Source organism: Ursus americanus, chromosome 6 (assembly GCF_024610735.1).
Source record: "Ursus americanus isolate L20-20 chromosome 6, mUrsAme1.1.p, whole genome shotgun sequence".
NCBI lineage: Eukaryota > Metazoa > Chordata > Mammalia > Carnivora > Ursidae > Ursus > Ursus americanus.
The window spans coordinates 441479-464507 of NC_142132.1; the positions used below are offsets into that span (position 1 = coordinate 441479).

The 23029-nt window shown below is 54.0% G+C and overlaps 1 protein-coding gene across 1 annotated transcript; it reads left to right on the plus strand.

Moving 5' to 3' along the window:
• Window positions 1–13069: 13069 nt before the first annotated feature.
• On the plus strand, window positions 13070–15601 carry LOC123800023 (homeobox protein MSX-3-like). The gene is made up of 3 exons (XM_045809409.2): window positions 13070–13077; window positions 13932–14167; window positions 14807–15601. Exons 2-3 carry the CDS (start codon window positions 13954–13956, stop codon window positions 15217–15219), a joined length of 627 nt encoding a protein of 208 aa, XP_045665365.2. The 5' UTR covers window positions 13070–13077; window positions 13932–13953; the 3' UTR covers window positions 15220–15601.
• Window positions 15602–23029: the final 7428 nt, after the last annotated feature.

The window sequence follows — 23029 nt, forward strand, 5'->3', positions numbered from 1 at the left end:
ACACAACTGGGGGAGGGGCAGAGGGAGAGGGAAAAGCAAGCTCCCCGCTGAGCAGAGGGAGACCAACTGTGGGAGGTCACGGCACTTGATTCCAGGGTGCCCAGGACTCCAGGATCACAACCTGAGCCCAAGGCCGATGCTTCCCCAACGGAGCCACCAGGCGCCCAGATCCCTCTCTAGTTTAGATGCTTTCAAACGTAACAGTTCTTGGGCCATGATTCGTCCAGATGTGCACAACTCATTGCCTGTTGCCTTCCATCAAGAAGAGGAATTCTGCAGGCCCCTACACCTCTTAGCAGAGGTCCTAAGTGCAGCCCCACTCCCCCGTCCCCCCCACCAGAGGTGGGGAGTGGGGGCTCCTGGTAAGGTCTCAGCAGTCCCCAAGCCACGTCACCCACACTGGCATAATCTGAGGCAGGAATGGACAGCTACTACGCTGGAGTGGCCATCTGAAGCTTCATGCCTGGCCCTGCACACCCCACCCCCTCACTTAGAACAGAACTCATGGTCCCAAGGTTACTTTGCATGACCCCACGATCCTGTTTCCCTTTCTGGCTTCCCATAGTGCCAGCCTCGTTGGCCTTGCCTCTGTCCCCAAAACACTCCTGGCATTAGATTCTCTGCTCAGATTTCATGCTTTGGGTTTCCCTAACCGCACACCCAATGTCCTTCTGTTTGCCCGAGTGGCTTGAGGGCTGTTGAGGGATGTGTTCTCTCTGTGTCCCTGGAGAGGTCAAGGCTTGCCCAGAGGCCACTATGGAGGGTAGATTGGGCCCAAGTGGCCCAGGGCCCTCCTTCCCCTCAACCAGCATGGGCTGGGGCACCGAGGGTGGGGAGACCGCCCCTTTCTGGGGCTGGCCTGTCTGAACCTCATCCCAGGGTACTGCCTCCCGCTTGCCATTTTCAGGAGCAGAGGTGGTCAGCTTGGAGGCACCACTCCTTTTCACATACTTCCTGAGGCAGGATCAGTGCTTGGTGTGAACTAGAACTCCACAACACCCCTCAGAACCCCAGTGTCTCCCATCTTGTTCTGACCCACCCAGCCAAAGTGGCTGCGGAGGCCCCAGCTCTGGTTTCTTTCGGCCCTGGATCTCGGCTGGGCCGAGGGTAGGCCACAGAGAGGCAGTCAGAGCTGGCCCATCTGCCTGTCAGCGTGTCCTGGACCCAGAAGCCCAGAGCCCTGAGGGGCTCAGGGCTGGGAGGGGGCCACTCTCCTGGCCTGTGGCCATGGCCAGTCTGGGCTGGGACTACTGTGTGTGGCCTTCCTCCAAGCCTGCAGGGATCTGAGGTCCAACAGGATTAGGCCGGATTACAAACCCCAGAAGCTTCCCCTCGGCGCGCTCAGTCCTGGCTGGGAGCGTCCCTGCGGCAGGGAGAACTCCCACTTCTCAGTGTTCGGAGCAGAGACAGGTCGGCTGGAAAATCACCAACAGCGAGGCTGCATTTGTTTTGAGAATGAATGTATGTCAATGAGAATCCAGTGAAGGAAATGTTGGTCCTAGAGGCTGTGGGGATTCTTCCTCTCTCCACACAGCCCAGGAGTTTTGAGGGGGTTGCGCTCTGGTTGTGTGTCTTCCTCCAGGGGCTGTCCAGTGAGGCCAGTGCCACTCAACACCCCTCGCTGTCCTGAGACCCCACCCCTGGGATTTACAAGCCTTCCTCAAACCACTTGTGGCTTCTCGAGGCTTCTGGCAACCACAGGAATGAGGTCTGGAAATCAGGGTTTCAGCTCCAAATTCCAGGTCCAAGGAGAAAACGGCTCCCAGGTTTCCTGGACTTTTCTGCTTGGTGGCCCCTCCGTGGAGGGCTCCTGGCGTCAGACTTCTGTGCAGCAGAGAATGGGAAAGCCCTGGGGATGGCCCGTGAGCATAGCCCTCCACTTCAAGGCTCAACCTGGCCAGCAGTGTCTCGGCAGACCGCCAGCAAGACCTTGATCACCCAGCCCTCAAAAGCTTCATAAGTATCTAACTCCAAATGCTGGGTGAGCCTGAAAGATGAGGAAATTATTACAGAAGTGTCAGCCGAGACACCAGCTCAGAAATCTATTAAATGTTCATGACCCTGTATCTGGGAAATGATTAAGAAACTTTCCACAATCTGCCCAAAACAATATGGCCTGCGGGCCTGGGACATTTCTTACGCAGTGAATATGGTGTTTGGCCAAGCAAGGGCAAGGTCTCGAGTGACCATCACTCTCCTGGGGCCTCTCGGGTAGGGCTGGCCTAGCAGAACTTCCCAGTGTCCAGACGCAGGGGCCAGAGCAGGGCAGTGCCATCCACCCCGGGACAGTGACCGTGGCTGGGCTCTACCCAACAAGGGAACGGGTATGTTACTCTGGTCCGAAAGAGGGGGTGGGGCTCTGCAAAGTGGCAACAACAGACTTGGTTTTTTTAAAGCCTCATCAGAAAATAATGAATAAATAAAAATAAAGCCTCATCATTCCCCGGGCCCTGGCCCAGTTCAGGGTCTCTCCGAAGGCCGTTGGGCTTGGGGTGTTCCTGGGAGGAGGCCCAGCCCCCGTCCAGGCCTCCGCAAGGATGTGCTGGGCCCTCGGGACAAAGGAAATCAATTCCGGGTTCTCCCGGCTACTAAGTGACTCTGCTGCCCCTGAGGCGATTTTCACAGATTTTTCACAGCCGGGGAAACGCAATTGTATTTTCCAGCTCATTAGCCGTGCGCACAAAGCGCCGCAGCCCCCAGGCCCGAGCACGGGCGCCTCCGCTCCGGGGCGGCCGGGCCGCGGATTCCACAGGTCCTTCCCCGCCTGGAGACGGGGCTGCCCATTGTCCCCGAAATGTACCGCCTGTTTATTCGGGCCCTTTGAACCCTCCTCCCGCTTTGTGCGCCACGCCTGGGAGAATCCTGCGCAGCCCGGACGAGGCCCGGCCGCGCTGAAAGGGCCGGCGCCACAGGCAGAAACTTGGACGCAGCCTTCCCCGGTCAAGGTGCTCGGCTGCCTGCAGGCCCCGCCGCAGTGCTGGGGGCAGGGGGCGAAGGCCTCTGGGCAGCGGCGCACGCGGCCCCGGCCGAACACCACCCTCTAACTTCCCAGGGGTGGGGGCCGGGCCGAGGGGGACCCCTCTGTCTCTCGCTCGGGTGGGGTCTGGGATGTCACCCTTGTGGGACAGGACAGGTCCCTTCAACAGTGAGCCCAGGGCGGCCGCACCCTGCACGTCACTCCCCTTCCTCTCTCCGGAGAGGCGCCCCCACCCCTGTGGGTGAGAGGTGGTACAGACCCCTGGAAGCACCAAGAAAGCAGGGAGGCTTGACCCTGGCGCGTTTGCCTTCTGCTTCCCTGGTCTTCCGTCGGGAGGGGTGCACCTCAGGAGTCCTGGCCAGGACCCCAAGCTCCGGGCTGTCCCTTCCCCTGCGGTCCGGAGTCCTCATAGTACACTCGCAGACCACACGGGGGCCAGAGGAGGCCCAGGGCGCCCCACCCTGACCCCGGCCGCGGCCCACAGCCCCACGACCCGCTGTCCCCACGGGCGCCCCACTTTCCCATCACTCCCCACAGCCCGCCCACAGAGGCCTCCTGCCATCTTTCCAGGCTGCCCCCCACCAGCCCCTTCTCAGCCAGAGGGTCCTGACATAGGGCTCTTCCCCAGAGAAAGCTTGGGGTGGTTTGCGTTTTTCAGAAGTGGCCACAACAGCACGTGGTCTTCTGTCCCCTGGGCTCTGGTGGGCCTTTGTAAGTCCCAGGGGAACGCTGACCAGACCGAGAAAGCCGCTGCGGGCTTCTGAGGGTTCTGCCCGGCTAGCTGGCGCGAGCACCGTGGCCGCCCCCCCCCCCGCCCCGTGGGTCCTGGGGCCCTTCCTCTCAGAGCTCTGTGACCCTTCTCCCGGAGCGTGTCCCCCCCACCCCGCGGGTCCCGTGGCGCCTCCCCCGTGAGCACAGCGACCCTGACCCTTCCTGTACATCCCGTGGCCCCTCCCCGTGCATGCACATTCCAACCCCTCCCCTGCGGGTCCTGGGGCCCCTTGAGCACTCGGCCCTGGCCTCTGCCCTCAACATCTCTCTCCATTCCAGATTCCCCTTTCCGCTTCCCAAGCCAAGGCCTGTGCAAAGGCTGCCCTGCACGCTGACCCTCAGCCTGTCCCGGACAGGCGTGAGCACCGACCCTGCTTCCTGACATTTCTGCTCTGAGCAGGCAGGATGACGTCACTTCCAAGGAGCTCAACGCACGTACCCCAGGGAGGAGTTCCCCGTAACCTCCGATGACCGCAGGACAGACATTTTGTAATAAATCTGGGTGCCAAAACCTTGACACTGGTGCAGCATTCCTGCCCTTCGTGAGGTCTTTCTTGCTCTTGTGGGACCTATCGAAATGGGAGGCAGAGCGGGGTTCTCAGGCCAGCTCTCTGCTAAGACAGGAGAAACAGGAGGGCACAGGGAGGGAGGCTGAGAGCAGCTGGTGCTTCAGGGCCCCACCCGGACTGCTTCCTGCCTGAAGCTGGAGGTCCCATGGTAGGAGGGCTGTGCTGCCTGCTGTCCACTGCACCCCAGCACTCAGAAGGTGTGCCACTGCCCTCTCCCATGTGGGGAGTCCTCCTGGGCTACTCTTCAGGGGCCCAGCCCCCAGGACTTCTACCCCGTCTCCTCGCTGGTGGAAGCATCCACCCTGACTGGTTCCAACCCTGACTTCACTTCTTGCTTCCACATTTCAAACCCATCATGGTTTTCTTTGGCAACACGTCAAAAAATGGCTTCGATGTTAGCTTAAACTACACAGACTCTGGAATGGTGCTGAGAGTTTTCTGAGACCAGTGTTGTGGCAGGTGATGGTCAGCACAAGTGACATAACCTGGAGACCCCTGGGTAGCCTGTGATGAGGGAGACAAAGAAGACTGGGGTTCACAGAACAGAAGACCAGAGAAGGCAGAGCTGCACAGAGTCAGAACTCCAGAGTTCTTCAGAGCGCCCCCCTCTGAGATGCAGCTGAGAGTTGATCAGCGCATGCATGTAAGGTTGTAGATAAAAACATTCCAAAGTGTTGGAGTCATGCCTGACACCCACTCAGGTCCGGGAAGAGCACCTGTTCCCACCAGTCAGATGGAAAGCCCATGATCCATGGGGTTTGGGGAGGAGGACACAGGGCCTGCCTCAGTTGGGGGAATAGTCCTGGATGAGCACTGCTCCAGACCTGCCTGAGAAATCTAAAAGGACTTGAAAGGACCAACCATTTCCAAATAACTAACCCATATCCTAGAGCAAAACTTAAGGGCATTTATAGGAATGTGAAACTGTCCAGCACCCAACAAGATAAATTCATAAAGTGTAACATCTAATAAAATATTACCAAGAAGCAAAAAGCAGGAAAATATGACCCTTAATGAAAAGAAATATCCATCAAAGTTGACCAAGAACTGAAATGGATGAGGGACTTTGCATAACAGTTATTATAACAATATCCCATTGCTCAAAAAGTTAGGTGGCGGGGCACCTGGGTGGCACAGTGGTTAAGTGTCTGCCTTTGGCTCAGGGCATGATCCCGGCGTTATGGGATCGAGCCCCACGTCAGGCTCCTCTGCTGGGAGCCTGCTTCTTCCTCTCCCACTCCCCCTGCTTGTGTTCCCTCTCTCGCTGGCTGTCTCTGTCTCTGTCGAATAAATAAACAAAATCTTTAAAAAAAAAAAAAAAGTTAGGTGGAGACATGAAACATAAAAAGGAAGGCCCAAATAGAGATGAAAACTGCAATGTCTGGGATAAAACAAAAACAAAGACGAAAATAAAACAAAACGAATAACAAAACTCTAATATTGGGGTTCCTGGGTAGCGCAGTCATTAAGCATCTGCCTTGGCTCAGGGTGTGATCCCAGCGTTCTGTGATCCTCTGCTATGAGCCTGCTTCTTCCTCTTCCACTCCCCCTGCTAATGTGTTCCCTCTCTCGCTGGCTGTCTCTCTGTCAAATAAATAAATAAAATCTTTTAAAAAAACCCACAACACTAATATTAATGGCAGAATAGACATAACAAAAGAAAAGGATTAGTGAACTTGAAGACAGTAGTAGGAACTATCTCCCTCACCCCCCAAAAAACAGAGGAAAAAGATAACTTTTTTTTTTTTTTTGACAGAGAGAGAGACAGTGAGAGAGGGAACCCAAGGAGGGGGAGTATGAGAGGAAGAAGCAGGCTTCCCACTGAGCAGGGAGCCCAACACAGGACTTGATCCCAGGACCCCGAGATCATGACCCAAGCTGAAGGCAGGTGCCCAACCAACTGAGCCACCCAGGTGCCCCGGAAAAAGATAACTTTTTAAAAAATGGAGGCATAGTACAACTTCAAGAGGTTTAAGATACACGTGATTGGAGTACCCAAATGAGGAGGGAGGAAGTCAGGAAAAATAATTGAATAACGGCTGATAATTTTCCAAATTGAATGAAAACTATAAACCTGCAGATCCAAGATGTTCAACAAAAACCAAGCAGAAGAAACATGAATAAAATTACCCCAAAGCCCATCCTAACCAAATTGCTCAAAACTAATGATAAAGATAAAATCTTAAAAGTAGCCAGAGAGCAAAGTAGCTTACGTATGCAGTAGCAAAGATAGCAAAGGACAATGATGGAGTTCTCATTGGGGATAACACCCACAATAAGTAGAACTTGTCTTCACAATACCAAAACCTGTCAAGTCACAATTCTGCATCCAGGAAAATAGCTTTCAAAATTGAAGGGGAAATAAACACATTTTCAGTCATGCAAAACCTGAAAGAGTTTATCAGCAGACCTGCACTATAAGAAATAATAAAGAAGGTCCTTACACAGAGGGAAAGTGGTGGCAGATGTAAATATAAATGTACCAAAAAAAAAAAGTGAAGAACACCAAAATTTGTAACTATGCAAAGGAAGAGAAAATATGTTTTTCTTATTATTTAAATATCTTTGAAAGATAACTGACTATTTTTTAAAGATTTTATTTATTTATTTGACAGAGAGACAGCCAGCGAGAGAGGGAACACAGGCAGGGGGAGTGGGAGAGGAAGAAGCAGGCTCCCAGTGGAGGAGCCTGATGCAGGACTCGATCCCAGAACGCCAGGATCACGCATCATGCCCTGAGCCGAAGGCAGACGCTTAACAACTATGCTACCCAGGCGCCCCGATAACTGACTATTTAAACAGAAATGATATCAACGTAGTGTGGGGCCTATAAGACATAGAAGTATAAGGTGTGACAACAGCAGCACCAAGGCCTGGAAGGAGAAATGAAGACACCAGACACTACCAAAAAGTTCTAATACCTGACACAAAGGGATGACACCACTTGCAGGTACGTTGTGGTAAATTGAATGTGTTACTGTTGTCTTTAAAGAAGCCACTAAAATAACAGGAACAAAAGACTTATAGCCAATAAGTCAACAAAGGAAATATGCTGGAATAATAAAAAAAAATTCAAATGATCCAAAAGAAAGAAAAAATGGAACAAAGAACAGATGGGGATTTATAAAATAATTAGTAAGATGACAGTTTAAACCTAAGCATATCAATAAGTACACTAAATGTAAACGGTCTAAATACCCAGTTAAGAGGCAAAGACTAGCAAAGTGAGTAGAGGAGCCAGACCCAACGGCACACAGCCTACACAAAGCACTTTTTATTTTTATTTATTTAGTTATTTTTTTAAAAGATTTTATGTATTCATTTGACAGAGAGAGAGAGATAGCTAGCGAGAGAGGGAGCACAAGCAGAGAGAGTGGGAGAGGAAGAAGCAGGCTCCCAGCGGAGGAGCCCGACGTGGGGCTCGATCCCAGAACGCTGGGATCATGCCCTGAGCCAAAGGCAAACGCTCAACGACTGAGCCACCAAGGCGCCCCCATTTAGTTATTTTTAAAGATTTTTTTTTTTACTTATTTCTTTGAGAGAGAGAAGGAACAGGGGAGAAGCAGAAGCAGACTCCTCGCTACGCAGGGATCCTGACATGTGGCTCCATTCTGGGACTCCGGGATCAAGACCTGAGCTGAAGGCAGTCATTCAACCTACTGAACCACCCAGGTGCCCCCACAAAGCACTTTTAAGGACACAACTATATTAAAAGTAAAAACATAGAATAGATATACCATGCTAACACTGGTCAAAAGAAAGCTTGAGTGTCTATCCTACAATCTTAAACGTTTATGAAACTAGCAAGACAGCTTCAAAATACATTAACTAAAAATTGGTAGAACACAAAGAGAAATCAAACCCACAATTACTGTTGAGGATTTCAATACCCCTCTCTCAATAATTGATCAAACAAGTAGGCAGAAAATCAGCATGGGCACAGTCAATAGGTGTGTTTCATCCAACTTGACCCAATTGACATTTATTGGCCACCGCACTCAGCAACAGAAGAATCCACATTCTTTTCAAGGCAACAGAACATTGACCAAGATAGACCACATTTGGGGCCATACCTTATACAAGTCTCCATAAATGTAAAAGGACTCATGTCCAAGTGTGTCCTCTGACCACGAGGGAAGTAAACTGAAAATCAATATAGAAACATCCCTGGGAAATCACCCAAATACTTAGAAGCTGAGTAGCACACTTCTAAGTGACCCTGGGTCAAAGAAGTAATCAAAAGCAAAATTAGCGTTTCGAACCCAGTGAAGATGAAAACATCACGGCTGCGGGACGTCAGTACTCAGAGGAAAATTTGGAGCCCGGGGTGCACTCTGAGAAGGGAAGAAAGGTATGAAGGTCAGTGACTCAGTATCCACCTGAAGAAACCCAAAAAAGAGCAAACAGAACTCAAACCAAGTAGAAGAAAGGAAACAATAAAGACTACAGTGGACCTCAGTGAACAGGAGGTGGGAAACCGTAAAGTTGATGAATCTGGGAGCAGGTGGCTTGAGATCAATCTTACTGCTGACCCCAGGCTGCCCACAGAGCCGGGGCCCACACGCTCCTTCAGGGTTCGTTCCCTTTCCTGCCACAGTCCTGCCCTGTCCAGCCTGGCCTAGAGCAGGTGCCCAAGCCCTGGGTCTGACTACTGTCCCCTCTGCGGCATCAGAGCTGAGTAGCGCCAAGCTTGGAGTGGCAGCCTGGCTGCCCTGTTTCCAAAACCGTCCCGCGCTCATCCTTGTTTTTGATTGAATGATCTTGTCCCCCCCTCCATTGACTCTTTTTTTTCAAGGATCTCCAAAGAAACGTTGTTAATCCTCAAAATAAAACAAATATTGGGGCATCTGGGTGGCTCAGTCAGTTGAGCATCTGCTTTTGGCTAAGGTCGTGACCCCGAGGCCCGGGGATTGAGCCCTGCATCCAGCTCCCTGCTCAACGAGGAGTCTGCTTCTCCCTCTCCCTCTGCCGCTCCCCCTGCTTGTGCTCTTGGTATGCTCTGAGGCCCTACCTTTGTGCCCAGGCCCCACATGTGAAGGGGTCACACCTGTTCATCTGCTAGGCCAGTGCCAGGGTGATGAGAGAGCCAGAGTCAGAGACAGAGAGACAGAGTGACAGAGACAGAAAGACAGGAAGAGACAGAGAGAGGGAGACATCAGACAGACAGAAGGTGCGCAGAGGCAGCACCTGGGGCCTGGCGGAACTGAGACGGAGCCCCACCCAGCCCTGGCACCCAGAGTCTCAGGCCGGGGCAGCTAGGTCTCGAAGGGCTGGCAGGGGGCAGACAGCCAGTCTTGGAGTGGACGGTAGCTGGTGCACCAGGTCCTCACGAAGGCACAGGACCACCTGCCCTCTGTCCCCTCAGTGTGGTCAGTTTGTCAGGGTGGAGGCAGCTGAGAACATGCCCCCTTAGGGGGCTGTGGAGACGGGACTGAGCGCACAGAGCAAAGGAGTTTGGGAGAAGGCTCCAGGATGCACCAGGGAGGCCTGGGGGAGATGTTACCAGAGCAAGGGCCCCAGCCTGCCATGGCGCTCTGGCTCTTGGCTGCCTCTGACCCATGGCTAGGCCATGGAGAAGCTGCGAGCAGGGCAGGGCTCCCTTGCTCAGGGAGCATACAGTCGAAAGAGCATAGACTTTAGAGCCGTGCGGGCTGGTTCCATTCTGCCTGACCCCCACCAAGTCACCCAAGTCTCTGTGTCTGGTTTCCTCTCCCACAGAAGACGGGGTGATGCTAGTACCTCAGAAGGTCGGGCTGGCTAACAAGTTACTAAAACAGCACACGTTTATTGTTGTGTGGTTCTGGAGGCTAAGACATGCACGTGGTTCCCGTGGGCCACAGTCAAGGTGACAGCAGGCTAGTCGAGCCCGGGGCCTCTTGCTTCTAGAAGCTGCCCACAAGGCCCACGGCAGCTGGCTACATCCTTCTCGCTGGCTCTCCCTTTCCCCTCCAAGGACACCTGAGATTAGACTGGGTCTGCCTGCCTGAGGGAGGATGGTCTCCCCATCTCAAAGTCAGGTGATTAACAATCCCAATCCCACCTTTGCAAGTACCCTGCTGTGTTCCCAGGTCCCGGAGATCAGGCTGTGACCGCTCGCGCTGGGGCATTCTGTACGGGCCTGGACAAAATGATATGCTCCTGTGGCCTTGGACGAGGACTTGCTCAGCTCAGAGGGACTTCTCTGATCTTCCCGCTTCAGGGGGTTTGGCCAGTGAGTGTGAAAGTGAGAAGGCAAACAGGAGAGATGAACAGGCCTCGTGTGGCCTGAAGCAGCTTCTCTCCTGAGTGACGCCAGAGCATCTCCAGGTGGACGTCACGTCCCAGCTGCCCCCTTGCCTGCTAGCTGCTGGAGCTCACGCCAGTTGGGTCCCCTCTGGCCAGAGTTGTGGGTAAAGTGCCGCTTGTATTTGAAGCAATTTCCAACAAGTTGAGAAGGAAAAAGTCACCTGCTCCAACACTTAGGCCTTTGGGGAGGGGAGGGGAGTGGCCGGCCTTTCGGGATGAATGGGAGGCTGTCTGAGGTTGGTAGTTTCCTACAGGGCTTTCCTGGGAGATTACGTCTGGGAAGCGTAGCCTTTGGAAGAGGCCTGGGGCGGGTGGCCCTGTCCTGTAGTGAGATCCACTACCAGCAGTGGTCCCATTGTGTGCAAACTGCTGATTACCACTGGCTGCTAGATACAAGGGAAAGTCTGGCCAGTTTTGTCCATCAAGGACTGGACATACGTCACCAATATCTAGGAGGGCACAATCACTTTCTTCAGGACAGTGAGGTCAACTTTGACCCCATGGTACCAGCTAGTGTGGGCTTTACATGACCTTACGTCTGCAGCACCAAACACTACCCCCCCCCCCCAAGATTTGTGAGCAGAGACAGCATTTCTACTTTCCTCCTGTCCAGTTCCTGACTTGGCCATTTGAACCCTACCAATCCCTTCACAAAAATCATCTCATCACATTGATTCCAAGGAAGCCCCCAGCAGGGCTTCCAAAACCCTCCACTCATTTCTGAAAGCAAAGGATGTGTTCATTCCCTACAAAGTCAGCACCAAAGGAAGGCCCAAGAAAAGGAAGGCCTTTGTGTGACCTTCTGTCCCCTCACAGCTCTGAGCAAGTAGTGGGAAACAATGCCACTCAAATGGGGGAAATGTCCGTCAAATGTCGGGTGAGGGGGCATTCTTTTCAGGGGCACACCCAGGATGGGGGTGGGCAATAGCCTCTGCCACAGGCTGTCTTGGGTCTCCTGGCTGGCCTGCTTCTGGGCTGCTGGGAAGCCAAGTGACCACAGTTGTCTGTCTCTCCTGGTGGGCAGAGACAGTGTCTAGGCTTTCTTCTGACACGAGACACGGGTTTCTATGTCCAAAGCCACTACATTGACAGAAATGGGGTTCCTTCTCAGCCCTCCAAGCCTTGCCCCTCTGCTGGCCAGGCCCTGGGGCTCTGAGGGTACTGCTCTGCTAGAAACCTGTTTGTGCTGACCGTTGGGGCCTGGATTCTCATGTCCAGCCCTGGAGGCTCTCCCCAACCCCCAAATCTTCCCTCCCTTCTTTACCACTTCGCTGGAACCAATGCCAGGCAGGGGCCTGGTCAGCACTGGCCCAGCCTTGCCCTGCCAGGAGGGACGAACACTGTTTGGACACCCACAGGGAAGGACAAGACTTTCCTGAAGGCTGGTGCTGCATCTGGCCCCGAGATCCCCTCCTTCCCCCAGGGCCAGCCAAACCACAGCACAGACTCCCACTTCACCCACTGAGACGCCATCTTCCCAGTGTCCTGAGCAGACCTAGGGCAAGCTGGGGCTGCTGGCTGTCACCCTTGTTAAAATTCTTCTTCAGGGGCGCCTGGGTAGCTCAGTTGTTAAGTGTCTGCCTTCGGCTCATGGCGTGATCCTGGCGTTCCAGGATCGAGTCCCACATCGGGCTCCTCCGCTGGGAGCCTGCTTCTTCCTCTCCCACTCCCCTGCTGTGTTCCCTCTCTCGCTGGCTGTCTCTCTGTCACATAAATAAATAAAATCTTTAAAAAAATAATATTCTTCTTCAAACGCTTCTGTGAGTGGCTTGCTGGAGATAAACTACCAGGAGAAAGTCCTGCAAAGAAAGTCCTTTAATGATGCAATTATCTTCATTGGACTCAGAACATCTTTACTACATTAGAAAGGGGCAGTCTGTCTTGGGTTCAGAAACAGCTGCCCTAGCCGCAGACATCAGGCTGGGCTTGGAGCCCCGCAGAGGCCCCTTCAGCCACACTTTTAAATTTACATTGAGAAAACACTTTCTAACTGAATTTCTCTGGCTGAGCCAGACAGCTAACTGTCCCCCAAAGCTGGAGTTCATTAAAACAACTTTGGTTTTTCAAAAATAAATATATACCCACCCAGGTTGCTGTTCCTGTGTTCTGGGATATTAATCAGACATAAAGACACCTGCAAGCCAATTTCATGATTTGTTCTGTAACTTCAGGGAGCGACTGCAGAGGGGACCCTACAGCACCCAAGAAGGTTCTTAAACCAAAGACTGGTCCAGTTTTGGAAAAATAATCTGAATAAGGAAGGCAGGTCTCCTCTCCAGCCTTCGACCACGTTGGCGGCCGCCTCCCAGAAGCAGCCCCCCCGGCCTGCCCGGGGTGGGTCGGAAGCCGGCGCGGACGAGGTCCCTCTGCGCTGGACCTTTTCCTGGTCCCAGGTCCCCGGTCGCGTGTCCTGGGACGATTCGCGCGAGCAAGGGCGGAACGGGAGAGGCTGACACCAGCGACGAGAGCGGCTAAGTGGCCTGCCTGTGTCCCAAGCCCGGCGACGGAGGCGGGTAACAGGGCGGACCCCGACATCTTCCCTGCGGCTGCAGGCCCTGCCCAAGGTCCTTCGACGCACCCCGCTGGCTGCTCCCAGGGCTCGGCCCTGGGACACTCGGGCCGCGCGATGGGCGGCCCCTGTCCGGGAGGGCTCCGGGCAGCTACAGGTGCCTAAAAAGCCACTCAGGGCCAAGGCGACTTCAAGGGGACGGAAGCGGAGTCGCCAGTCCAGGCGCCGGGTCCATCATAAGCGGCTCCCAGGGTTGGAAGAGAGCGCCTGGGCCAAAGCAGGAGGTGCCGAGGGTTTCGGGTCCCGGCTGGGGCACAGCAGAAGAGCAGCGGGCGAGCCACTTCTGATGGTGCGGCGCTCTCCGCGTCGCAGGATTCGCGCCGTCTAGGCCCAGTGTTCCCCCCGCGGCTCTGCCAGATGGCGCCCGCCGTCGATTCCTCCGTTTGGGGAAGCTGGGGCCAGCTCCGCGTGCTCCCCGGATGCCCCAGCCACCTCCTGGGCAGGAGGAGCGCGGGCCCGGCCGGCACAGCTCCGGGAGAGGCCGGCGGGTGCTGGGAACCGGCCAGGGGCGCGCCAAACCGGCAGGGACCCGGGCGCAGGGTTCTAGGCGGCGGACTCACCCCTCCCTGTCCATCCCGCCTCCCCAGGTCAGGGAAGCCAATGAACACCCAGGCTCACGGGGCAGCGACCGCGGCGATTGGATGGCGGTTCATGAAAGGGGCACCGGCTCTTTATAGGGTTCCGAGGGTGGGGGCGCCGCCAAGCCCGCGGCAATTCTGCCGCGCGCTACCTTCTCGTCGCGCCTGCCGGGCCCCGCCAGCCCTGCGCCCGCCGGCCTGCGCATGGCCCCGGCGTCGCTCGGCATGAACGCCGCTGGGCTCAGGACGTGCGGCGGGGGGCGCGCGGGGACCGGCCCGCTGCCCTTCAGCGTGGAGTCGCTGCTGGAGGCGGATCGCGGGCTGGACTCGGAGCCCGCGGAACTCCGGGAGGAGAGGCCACGGGGCACCGCGGAGTCCTGGGCCTGGTTCCCGCCAGCTGCCCGCTCGTCCTCCCCACGTAAGTGCCCTGTCGCACGGTCCCGGGCAGCGAGAGAAGCCCCTACCAGGCCCAGGCTCGGAGGACCAGGGCGGGAAGGGCGCTGTCGCTAACTTCGCAAAGTAGCCACCAACGCGCCTGGCCTGAGTGCAAAGAAACGAGCCCACCCGAGCCCTCGCGTGCGCGCCAGCCCTCAGTAGCTCCTGCGTCCCACGCCAACCCCGACGCAGAGTCCGAAACCCATGAACCCGCGGCTTTTTGGTTCAGAGCTCCTCCGGCCCAAACAACCCCCACCCGGTCCGTCCCCACCATGCTTAACTTCTGCTTCGCCGGATCCTCGCCCCAGTGCTCACCGCTCGGTTCTTGCGGCCGCCTCCTGCCCAAGCTTCTCGCTTCTCCAAGTGGTCAGAGTTCCCCTCCTCCCTGGAGTGCGGGGCGGCCTATTTGAGGAGAAGAACCCGAGTCCAGTGCCCCCACCTCCCCATGCACGCACCGTCTCCTTGATGCCTTGCTCTCTTACCCCAGTGGCTTTTGGAGTCTCGTCTTTTCTCGGGGCCGAGACTTGCATCGGTAACCGGCCTCTGTGGGTTTCAAAGTGTCGGAAAGGGGTGCGCACTGCTGGCGTCTGAGCGCCCGCTTTGTGCTTTTCTCTCCTCCCAGGCGCCCCCAGCCCTCCACCCTGCACCCTCCGAAAACACAAGACCAACCGCAAGCCGCGGACTCCCTTCACCACAGCGCAGCTGCTGGCGCTGGAGCGCAAGTTTCGCCAGAAGCAGTACCTGTCCATCGCAGAGCGCGCCGAGTTCTCTAGCAGCCTGAGCCTCACGGAGACGCAGGTCAAGATCTGGTTTCAGAACCGCCGCGCCAAGGCCAAGAGGCTACAGGAGTCTGAGCTGGAGAAGCTCAAGCTGCCGGCCAAGCCGCTGCTGCCTTCGTTTGCCTTGCCCTTCGCCCTGGGCGCGCCCCTGCCCGGCTCCCCGGCCGGGTACACCGGCGCAGCGGGCACCCTGCCTCAGGTGCCAGGACTCCTAGCCGCGCCCGTCGCTGCCTACCGCATGTATTACCTGTCCTAGGGCAACCGGGGAGGGAGGGCGCGGGCGGGGAGCTGCTGGCTTCCCCAGCGGGGCATCCGAGGTGGGTCCCCGCGCCAGGGGCGCCCGGCAGGCAGCGTAGTGTCCTCGCGCTGAACTGCCTCCCGGCGCTCCCTGTTCTTTTTTGTTGTTTCAGTTTTTATGTTTCTGCTGTTGTTAATACAGGCTATGATTGATGCCTCAAACTTACTTGTGGGTATCTTACAGATATTGTAAAACGAGTTTTTAAAATCACGTTCCTACCAAACTTCTCTGCAGTGAACAGTGAGCAGTTGATATATACAGAGCTTCCCATGTTGTGTAAAGCAGCCAGGAGGGTGTTCTGAGGTTTCCTCTGTGGCGCGTCCCCGCGCCCCTTCCTCCCATAAGCAGGACGCTCAGAACTGGCTACAAGATTTGGGGTTTTGGCGAGAAACTGAGGCCGGAACAAGCAGGTGAAAATAATTTGGTGCCGGGACTGTTAAATGAACTTACTAGTTACTATCACTGACTGGGTTTGTTACCGTCCGGACCAAATGGAAACGTTCACGCTTATTTTAGGGATGTTCCCTGCATATTATTGTTTTAGTGGAGAAGGCTGGGCAGCCTTCGGTAAAATGGTGTGTGTGTGTGTGTGTGTGTGTGTGTGTGTGTGTGTGTGTGTGTGAATGTGTGGGGGTGAGTGCGTGTGGCGGGTGTGGCCCTGAGGGGCGCGCGCCCGGGGACGCGGGGATGGGCGGGACAGCGACGTGCCCCCGCCTCCCGCCGCCGCCGCCGCAGGACCCGCAGGGGCTGGGTCCTGGGGGTCGCACCGCCTGCCCCGCTAGGCGGGGATGGCCAGGGGCCGGAGGCTCATTCTGCGGCTACTGCTTTGCCACACGCCGAGTTAACCGGGAATCCGGCACCGAGTAAGGAGGCGGACGGTGTCCTTTAAGCGGGGGCTGCTGAAGGCGCCTGGCGGTGGCACGAAAACCCACAGGGCCCGCTTCCCGCGCTCGCGGCAGCCTGGGGCGCTCGGGCAGCCCCCCCCCCCCCCCGCCTCCGCCTCCGCCCACCCGCCGGCCCTGCCGACGGCCGGCGCGGACCACAGGGTGGGGGGGACTCCAAGCCCTTCCCTCCAGACAGGCCCGCAGGGCGGTGACGCCGGACTGGGGTCCTGCCCACCCGAGGAGGCTCAGCCAGAGGCTCCCAAAAGTCCTAATATTGCATGAATTTGCCTATTAGTAGCCATCATTCTCCCTATGTTTCTGGAAAAATGAGAGTTCATCATGGATTTTAAAGAAAGCCCACCCCAGTTCTTGAAGTGCGAGCCACTGAGAGTGACAGTGCCGTGACCATGGAGGGCAGGGAAGCCCCTTCCCCTTTTTCCTGCTGCCGATGGACAGGGGCTCCTCCTGCTGTGCTGACTCTGAACCCCACTCCCGGAGCGATCTTCAAGGGCACAGGTCTGTAAGTATGCGGAAAAGGTGGCTGAAGGCCCCTGTGCAGGGGCCACGCCCTCCAGTCTGGACACTCCCGGCAGCCAGCACTGATCTTCCCAAGTTTGAGGTCCCTGAAAGTCAGGACCAAATCTTATGGGCAGACAACAAGGCTCACTTTGCAAATAGTTTGAGGATCACTGTGGTCATTTGGGATAATCCAGGGCAAAGGTGACAGTGAAACCAACGTAGGAGGAAAACCGCCGTCCAGTGCCCACAGCCCAGCTTTTCCCCTTGTGTCCCCTGGTCTCCATTCCAGTGGTGCTGTCACCACTGGAGCAGGGGTCTACACATACGGCTCCACACATGATCCCTACCGTCCTGGGCAGCCCGCAGCTGGCAGAGTAAGGTGCTGAATCAATTTGTTAATGTTTCTCCGAAACCATTTCCAGCCCAAGACACATGCCTGGGGAGGCTCCCTGCCCAGCTACCCCCATTGAGCTGGTCAGCGGCCCTTTCATCGGACCCGTGTGGTGCCCATATCACTCAAAGTGAGGGAAACTCTGTGGGGGCCCAGGCCAGGTGAAGGCCCACCAGCCCGGTGCCCTTGTTACTCGTCAAGACCAAGCCTTTCTGCTGTTCTGGAGAGGGCTACTTCCTTGGGCAGGGGGCTGTCCCTCCTCTTGAGACTTCTGCTGCCTGTTCATCTTCTCTCTGAGGACTCGGGTTCCTGCATGTCCTGGGCCAGATCCCCAAGCCATGTGGGCCTCTCAGAGGCCCAGAGGCTGTCCCGAGCTGGCCAGAGCCAACATGGAAGGGTTCACCCATCAGGAACTTGCATGGAGGCCTGGGGCCTCTGCCACCCTGGTCTTAGGACAGACACCCTGAACTCCGAAGTCTGCGCCCTCTCATGTGCTTCGTGCCCAGCTGCTGCTGGTGGACTGGGAGATACCAGCCCTGCCCTTGGGAGACCAACCAGACAAGGGGGACAGGAGTGCAGTTCAGGACAGATCATGCCTCTTTGGAGGGCCAGGGGACCAAGAGTGGTTTGAGCTGTGCAATGGCGTGGGTTGTGGGTGACTCTGGTAGGGGTGAAAGTAGGGGTGGGACTTTGGAGACCCCAGATGGTGAGCCATCTACCAAGTCTGGGTGTCTCATCAATCTCATTAAACGAGTGGCATGACAATAGGCCTGGCTGATCTGGGTGACCAGAAGCCCACCGAGTCCTGGGAGTGGCCTTGAGGCTCATCAGTCAGTGTCCTGCTGGCCCAGTGACAGGGTTCAGGCCAGTCAGGCTCATGCACTCGGTTCCTGGGCACCTTCCCAGCACAGTCGGCCCACAGAGTCCCTGCCACAGCCTTGCCTGCCCTGTGCCTGAGGGTTGCTGCTCTCGGCCCACCCCTGGCGTGGACCCCCGGCCACAGGTCCTGTGTCTGTGGGCCCTCAGAGTGTGGACCAGGTCAGTTGTGTTTCAGTATTTCTCGGGGGGGGGGGACTCCCCCAGTCTGACCATAGACCCCCGTGATCGTAAAGAAGCAGTTGCCTACAGGGCAGAGGCTCCTCGTGGGACTTCTGAAAACATGACCCCGGGGTCCTTCTTAAGCTGGGCAGTGGGGTGGTGTCTACCGTTCCCGCCAGGACGTGCAACTTCACATGTGCTTTTGTACCTGTGAGGTGTTCATGACAAGAGAACACTGCTCTGTGTCGGGTACGGTGATTGGTAAAGAACGCCACCTCTCTGTGCCCCCTGGAATGCAGGCAGCATGCCCCAGCTGGCCCGTCCAGGCGCCGGGCGGGCTCCCCCCAGGGCTTCCTTGTGGCCCCAGGACCTCCCCCAGGCTCCTGTCTGTGCTGCTCCCGGCAGTACTTCTGAGTAGATGGGCTGCACTGTTTTCTGGGCGTGATAACACATCACGCTGTTCAGATGGCCTCAAGCTCTGCTACTCTCATTTTGACTTTTACAAGTGTTGTCTCCTTCACTTAAATACAGTTTTTGCTATTCCTGTTACTCTGTATTATACGCTGTATTCCATCTATTAGGCCATTAAGAAGAATTACTATGTAGCAATTAACCTGATGTGACTAGGGATGCAGGGCGCCAAGTTTCAAAGGCGGCACAAGGTAGGGAGAAGCGTTTCGGTGTGTATGGGGCATGTGTCTGAAAACCACACCCGACAGCGACATTATCCCTTTAAACGTTCAAGGGATGCTCTTGTTTTCCAGGCTGTACTTTGAAAATGTTAGAACATGGGACGATGCACTCACCCCTGCCCTCATGGGGCCCGTTTTTACCCCTGGGATGGTGAGTGCTGCACCCCAAGGCCCAGAGGCAGGGGTGGCGGGGAGGCCACGGGCAAGAGAGAACCGCGTTCTTACTCTGTTGAAGCAATTGTTGGGTTTTCCACCAGACGGAGCTGAAACTGAACACAGCAGCACGCACCCTCAGCTCCTCTCCCTGTTACTGGGCAGGCTAGAGCCTCCGGCATCAGGGTGCACAGAAGTTGCCAGAAGGGGCATCTTTGTCTCATTCTTGACTTTTCCAGGAAATATTTTTAACCCTTCGCCATAAGCATGATATGCGTGTGGTGGGTTTTTTGAAATACCTTTTCCAGGTGACTACAGCAAAAAAGATAAATAAATAAAAAATAAAGATAACAAATGATGGATTGACGAGTAACTGTTAAAAACTCAGGTTCAACGAAATAACAAAATAACACCAAGTCCACAGCACATCAGGAGAAGCGCATCACCTGGTCTGCCCGGGGACAGAGGGCAGGGTGCCATGCGCATGGAGAGCGTGGCCTGCTCGCCCGCCTGCCGTGGTCTGACTGGACCGCTTCACAGAGAGGTTGCCCCCTCGCTCCGGGTTCCTGCTGCTCCTTCCCCTGGAAGCACTCACCACCCAACCCAAGGGCCTGACCTCGGTTTTGTCTTTGGGACACCCGATGCCCAGAAAGAAAGCTGTTTGCCTTCTGCTCCTTCCGTGCAGCGGGGACAATTTTGGGTTGGGTGTGCTCTTGGAAGGTCGCCCAGGGCCGAGCTCTTCCATCACTAACTGGAGGGGCTGCCCTAGTGACATGATGACTTACCCCAGAGCTCTGGTCTCCGAGGCCAGGCCTCCCCCCGACACCTGCCTGCGCTTTCTTGTCCTTTTTACGTTTGTGGTAGAAAATGGCAAGCACGTGGGCACAGTTAGGGCCTGCATCCCGCTGGCTCCCGGTTCCAGCAGCCGCCATGAACTCAGGGTCAACCTGGTTCCATCTCAGCCTCAAACAGTTGTCTCTCCTGGATTACACTGAAGCAAATCCCAGATGTCATGTTTTCTCCTTCACAAATATTTCAGGACATACTCTATAAAAGTGATTTAGGAAAACACCCTCAGTATGATTGTCACGGGGCAGCAAGAATGCTTTTCTAGTGTCCAGCAGCAGCCAGGTGTCCCAGATGATCTTGCGATCTCTTTGTTTTTTATTTTATTTTATTTTATTTTATTTTATTTTATTTTATTTTATTTTTTAAAGATTTTATTTATTTATTTGACAGAGAGAGAGACAGCCAGCGAGAGAGGGAACACAAGCAGGGGGAGTGGGAGAGGAAGAAGCAGGCTCCTAGCGGAGGAGCCTGATGTGGGGCTCGATCCCATAACGCCGGGATCACGCCCTGAGCCGAAGGCAGATGCTTAACCGCTGTGCCACCCAGGCGCCCCTATTTTATTTTATTTTTTAAAAATATTTTATTTATTTATTTGACAGAGAGAGAGAGAGCACAAGCAGAGGGAGTGGCAGGCAGAGGGAGAACGTGGGACTGGGTCCCAGGACCCCGGGATCATGAACTGAGCTGAAGGCAGACGCTTCACCGACTGAGCCACCCAGGCACCCCTGTTTGTTCTTTGAAACAGCTTTATGGAGAGATCAGTCACTCACCATACAGTTCGTCTGTTGAAAGTGCACGACTCGATGGTTTTCAGACGTGTGCAGCCACCTCCAGTCGACTTTAGAACATTTCCATCATCTCAGAAAGAAACCCTGTACTTTTTGGCTTTGGTTCCATTTCCCCGTAACCCCCCAGCCCTAAGAACCACAGACCTTCCTCTCTGTGTGCGTGTTCACATACCAGACATTTCTAGAAATGGCATCCTAGCCTATGGGCCTCGAGTGTGTGTGTGTGTGTGTCTGGTTTTGTCCACTCAGTATTTTGTTTTCAAGGCCCATTTGTGTCGTAGCAGGTAATAGCTTCATTCTTTTTTACGGCCGAATAATATTTCATCATGTGAATATACCACATTGTTTATCCATTGGTCAGTTGAGGGATATTTGGGTTGTCCCCACCTTTTGGCTACTATGAATACTGCTGTACGAGTCCTGTGTGGATGTGTGTGGACGTGTGTGCTCATTTCTAAGGTGTGCACCACTTTCTTTTGCATGTGGATGTCCAGTTATCCCAGTACCATTCGTTCAAAAGACTCCTCTTTCAGGGCGCCTGGGTAGCGCAGTCGTTAAGGCGTCTGCCTTCGGCTCAGGGCGTGATCCCGGCGTTCCGGGATCGAGTCCCACATCGGGCTCCTCCGCTGGGAGCCTGCTTCTTCCTCTCTCACTCCCCTGCTGTGTTCCCGCTCTCGCTGGCTGTCTCTCTGTCACATAAATAAATAAAATCTTTAAAAAAAAAAAAAAAGACTCCTCTTTCCCCATCAGTGGACCAAAGTGTGCGTTTATTTCTGGACTCTCAATTCTATCCCGTTAATCTATGTGTCTTTCTGCTGGTACCACAGTGTCTTCCTTACTGTTGCTTTGTAGTAAGTTTTGAAACCAGGACTATTTTGTTCTTCTTTTTCAAGATTGTTTTGGCTATTCTGGGTCCCTTGCAACTCCACACGAATTTTAGAATCAAGCTTGTTAATTTCTACAAAGAAGGCCCCTGGGATTCTGACAGAGATTGCGCTGAATCTGTAGATTAGGGAATATTGCCGTTTTAACAATATTACGTCTTCCAGTCATGAGCATGAGATTTTTTCCAATTATTTAAATCTTTAATCTCTTTGAACGATGTTGTACAGCTTCCAGAGTATAAGTTTTATACTTTTGGGGGGAAACTCATCCCTAAGTATGTTATCTCTGTTGATGCTATCGCAGATGAAATTGTTTATTTCTACTTTGGGATTGTTCATTGCACATGTACAGAAATAGAATTGATTTTGTATATTGACCCTTTATCCTCAAACCTTGCTGAGCTCACTAATTGCTTTTAGTCATTTTTCAGTGGGTTTCTTAGGATCTTCTATATAAAAGATCGTGTCATCTGTGAATAGAAATACTTCTTCCTTTCAAATCTGGATGTGTTTTGTTTTTCTTGCCTGGCTGCCCTGCCTCGAACCTCCGGCACAATGTTGGATAGAAGTGTCCTTGTCTTGTTCCTGAAAGCATCCAGTCTTTCACATTAAGTATGATGGGACCTGTGGGCTTTTCATAGATGCCCATTATCAGATCAAGGAAGTTACCCTCTATCCTTAGTTTTTTAAAGTCTTATTCTCTTGAAAGAGTGTTGGATTTTGTCAAATGATTTTCCTGCATCAGTTGAGATGATCATGTGCTTTTCGTTTTTTTATTGTATTGATATTACACTATGAGGTATTACACTAATTGATTTTCTGATGTTAAAGCAACGTACCGTTCCTGGGATAGATCCCATGTGACCGTGGTGGACAATTCTTTTTATATGTTGTTGATTTGGTGTGTTAATGTTTGTTGAGGATTTTTGCATCCATGATCACAAGAGGTATTAGACTATGTTTTTCTTTTCTTTTTTGTGTCCTTGTCTGGTTCTGAGGACAAAGCAATACTAGACTCACAAAAGGGAGTTGGGAAGTGTTCCTTCCAATGCTATGTTTTGGAAGAGTTTTTTAGAAATTGGTGTTAATTCTTCTTTAAATAATTGGCAGAACTGGTGAAACTATCTGGTCCTGAACTTTTCAACTTTTCTTAATGGGTAGATTGTCGTTTACTATTTAATCATTTTTACCTGTTATAGGACTATTCAAACTGCCTATTTCTTCTTGAGTCAGTTTTAGCCTCTGTGTCTCTCTAGGAACGTACCCATTTTGTCTGAGTTATCTGAATTTGTTGGCATAGAACTGTTCGTACCGTTACTTTCTAGCCTTTTCTATCTCTATTAGGTATGTAATAATGTCCCCATTTTCATTCTGATTGCTGGATGTAGGATTCTTGACAGCTTTTTCTTGAAGCACTTGGAATATGTTACCCTCCTACTTGCTGGCCTCCATTACTGCTGATAGGACCCCCTTCATTTTATAGAGGTTCCCTTGCAAGTAACAAGTCATTTGGTCTTGTTGTGTTTTTATTTTTAAAGTAGGCTCCACACCTAGGGTGGAGCCCAATGTG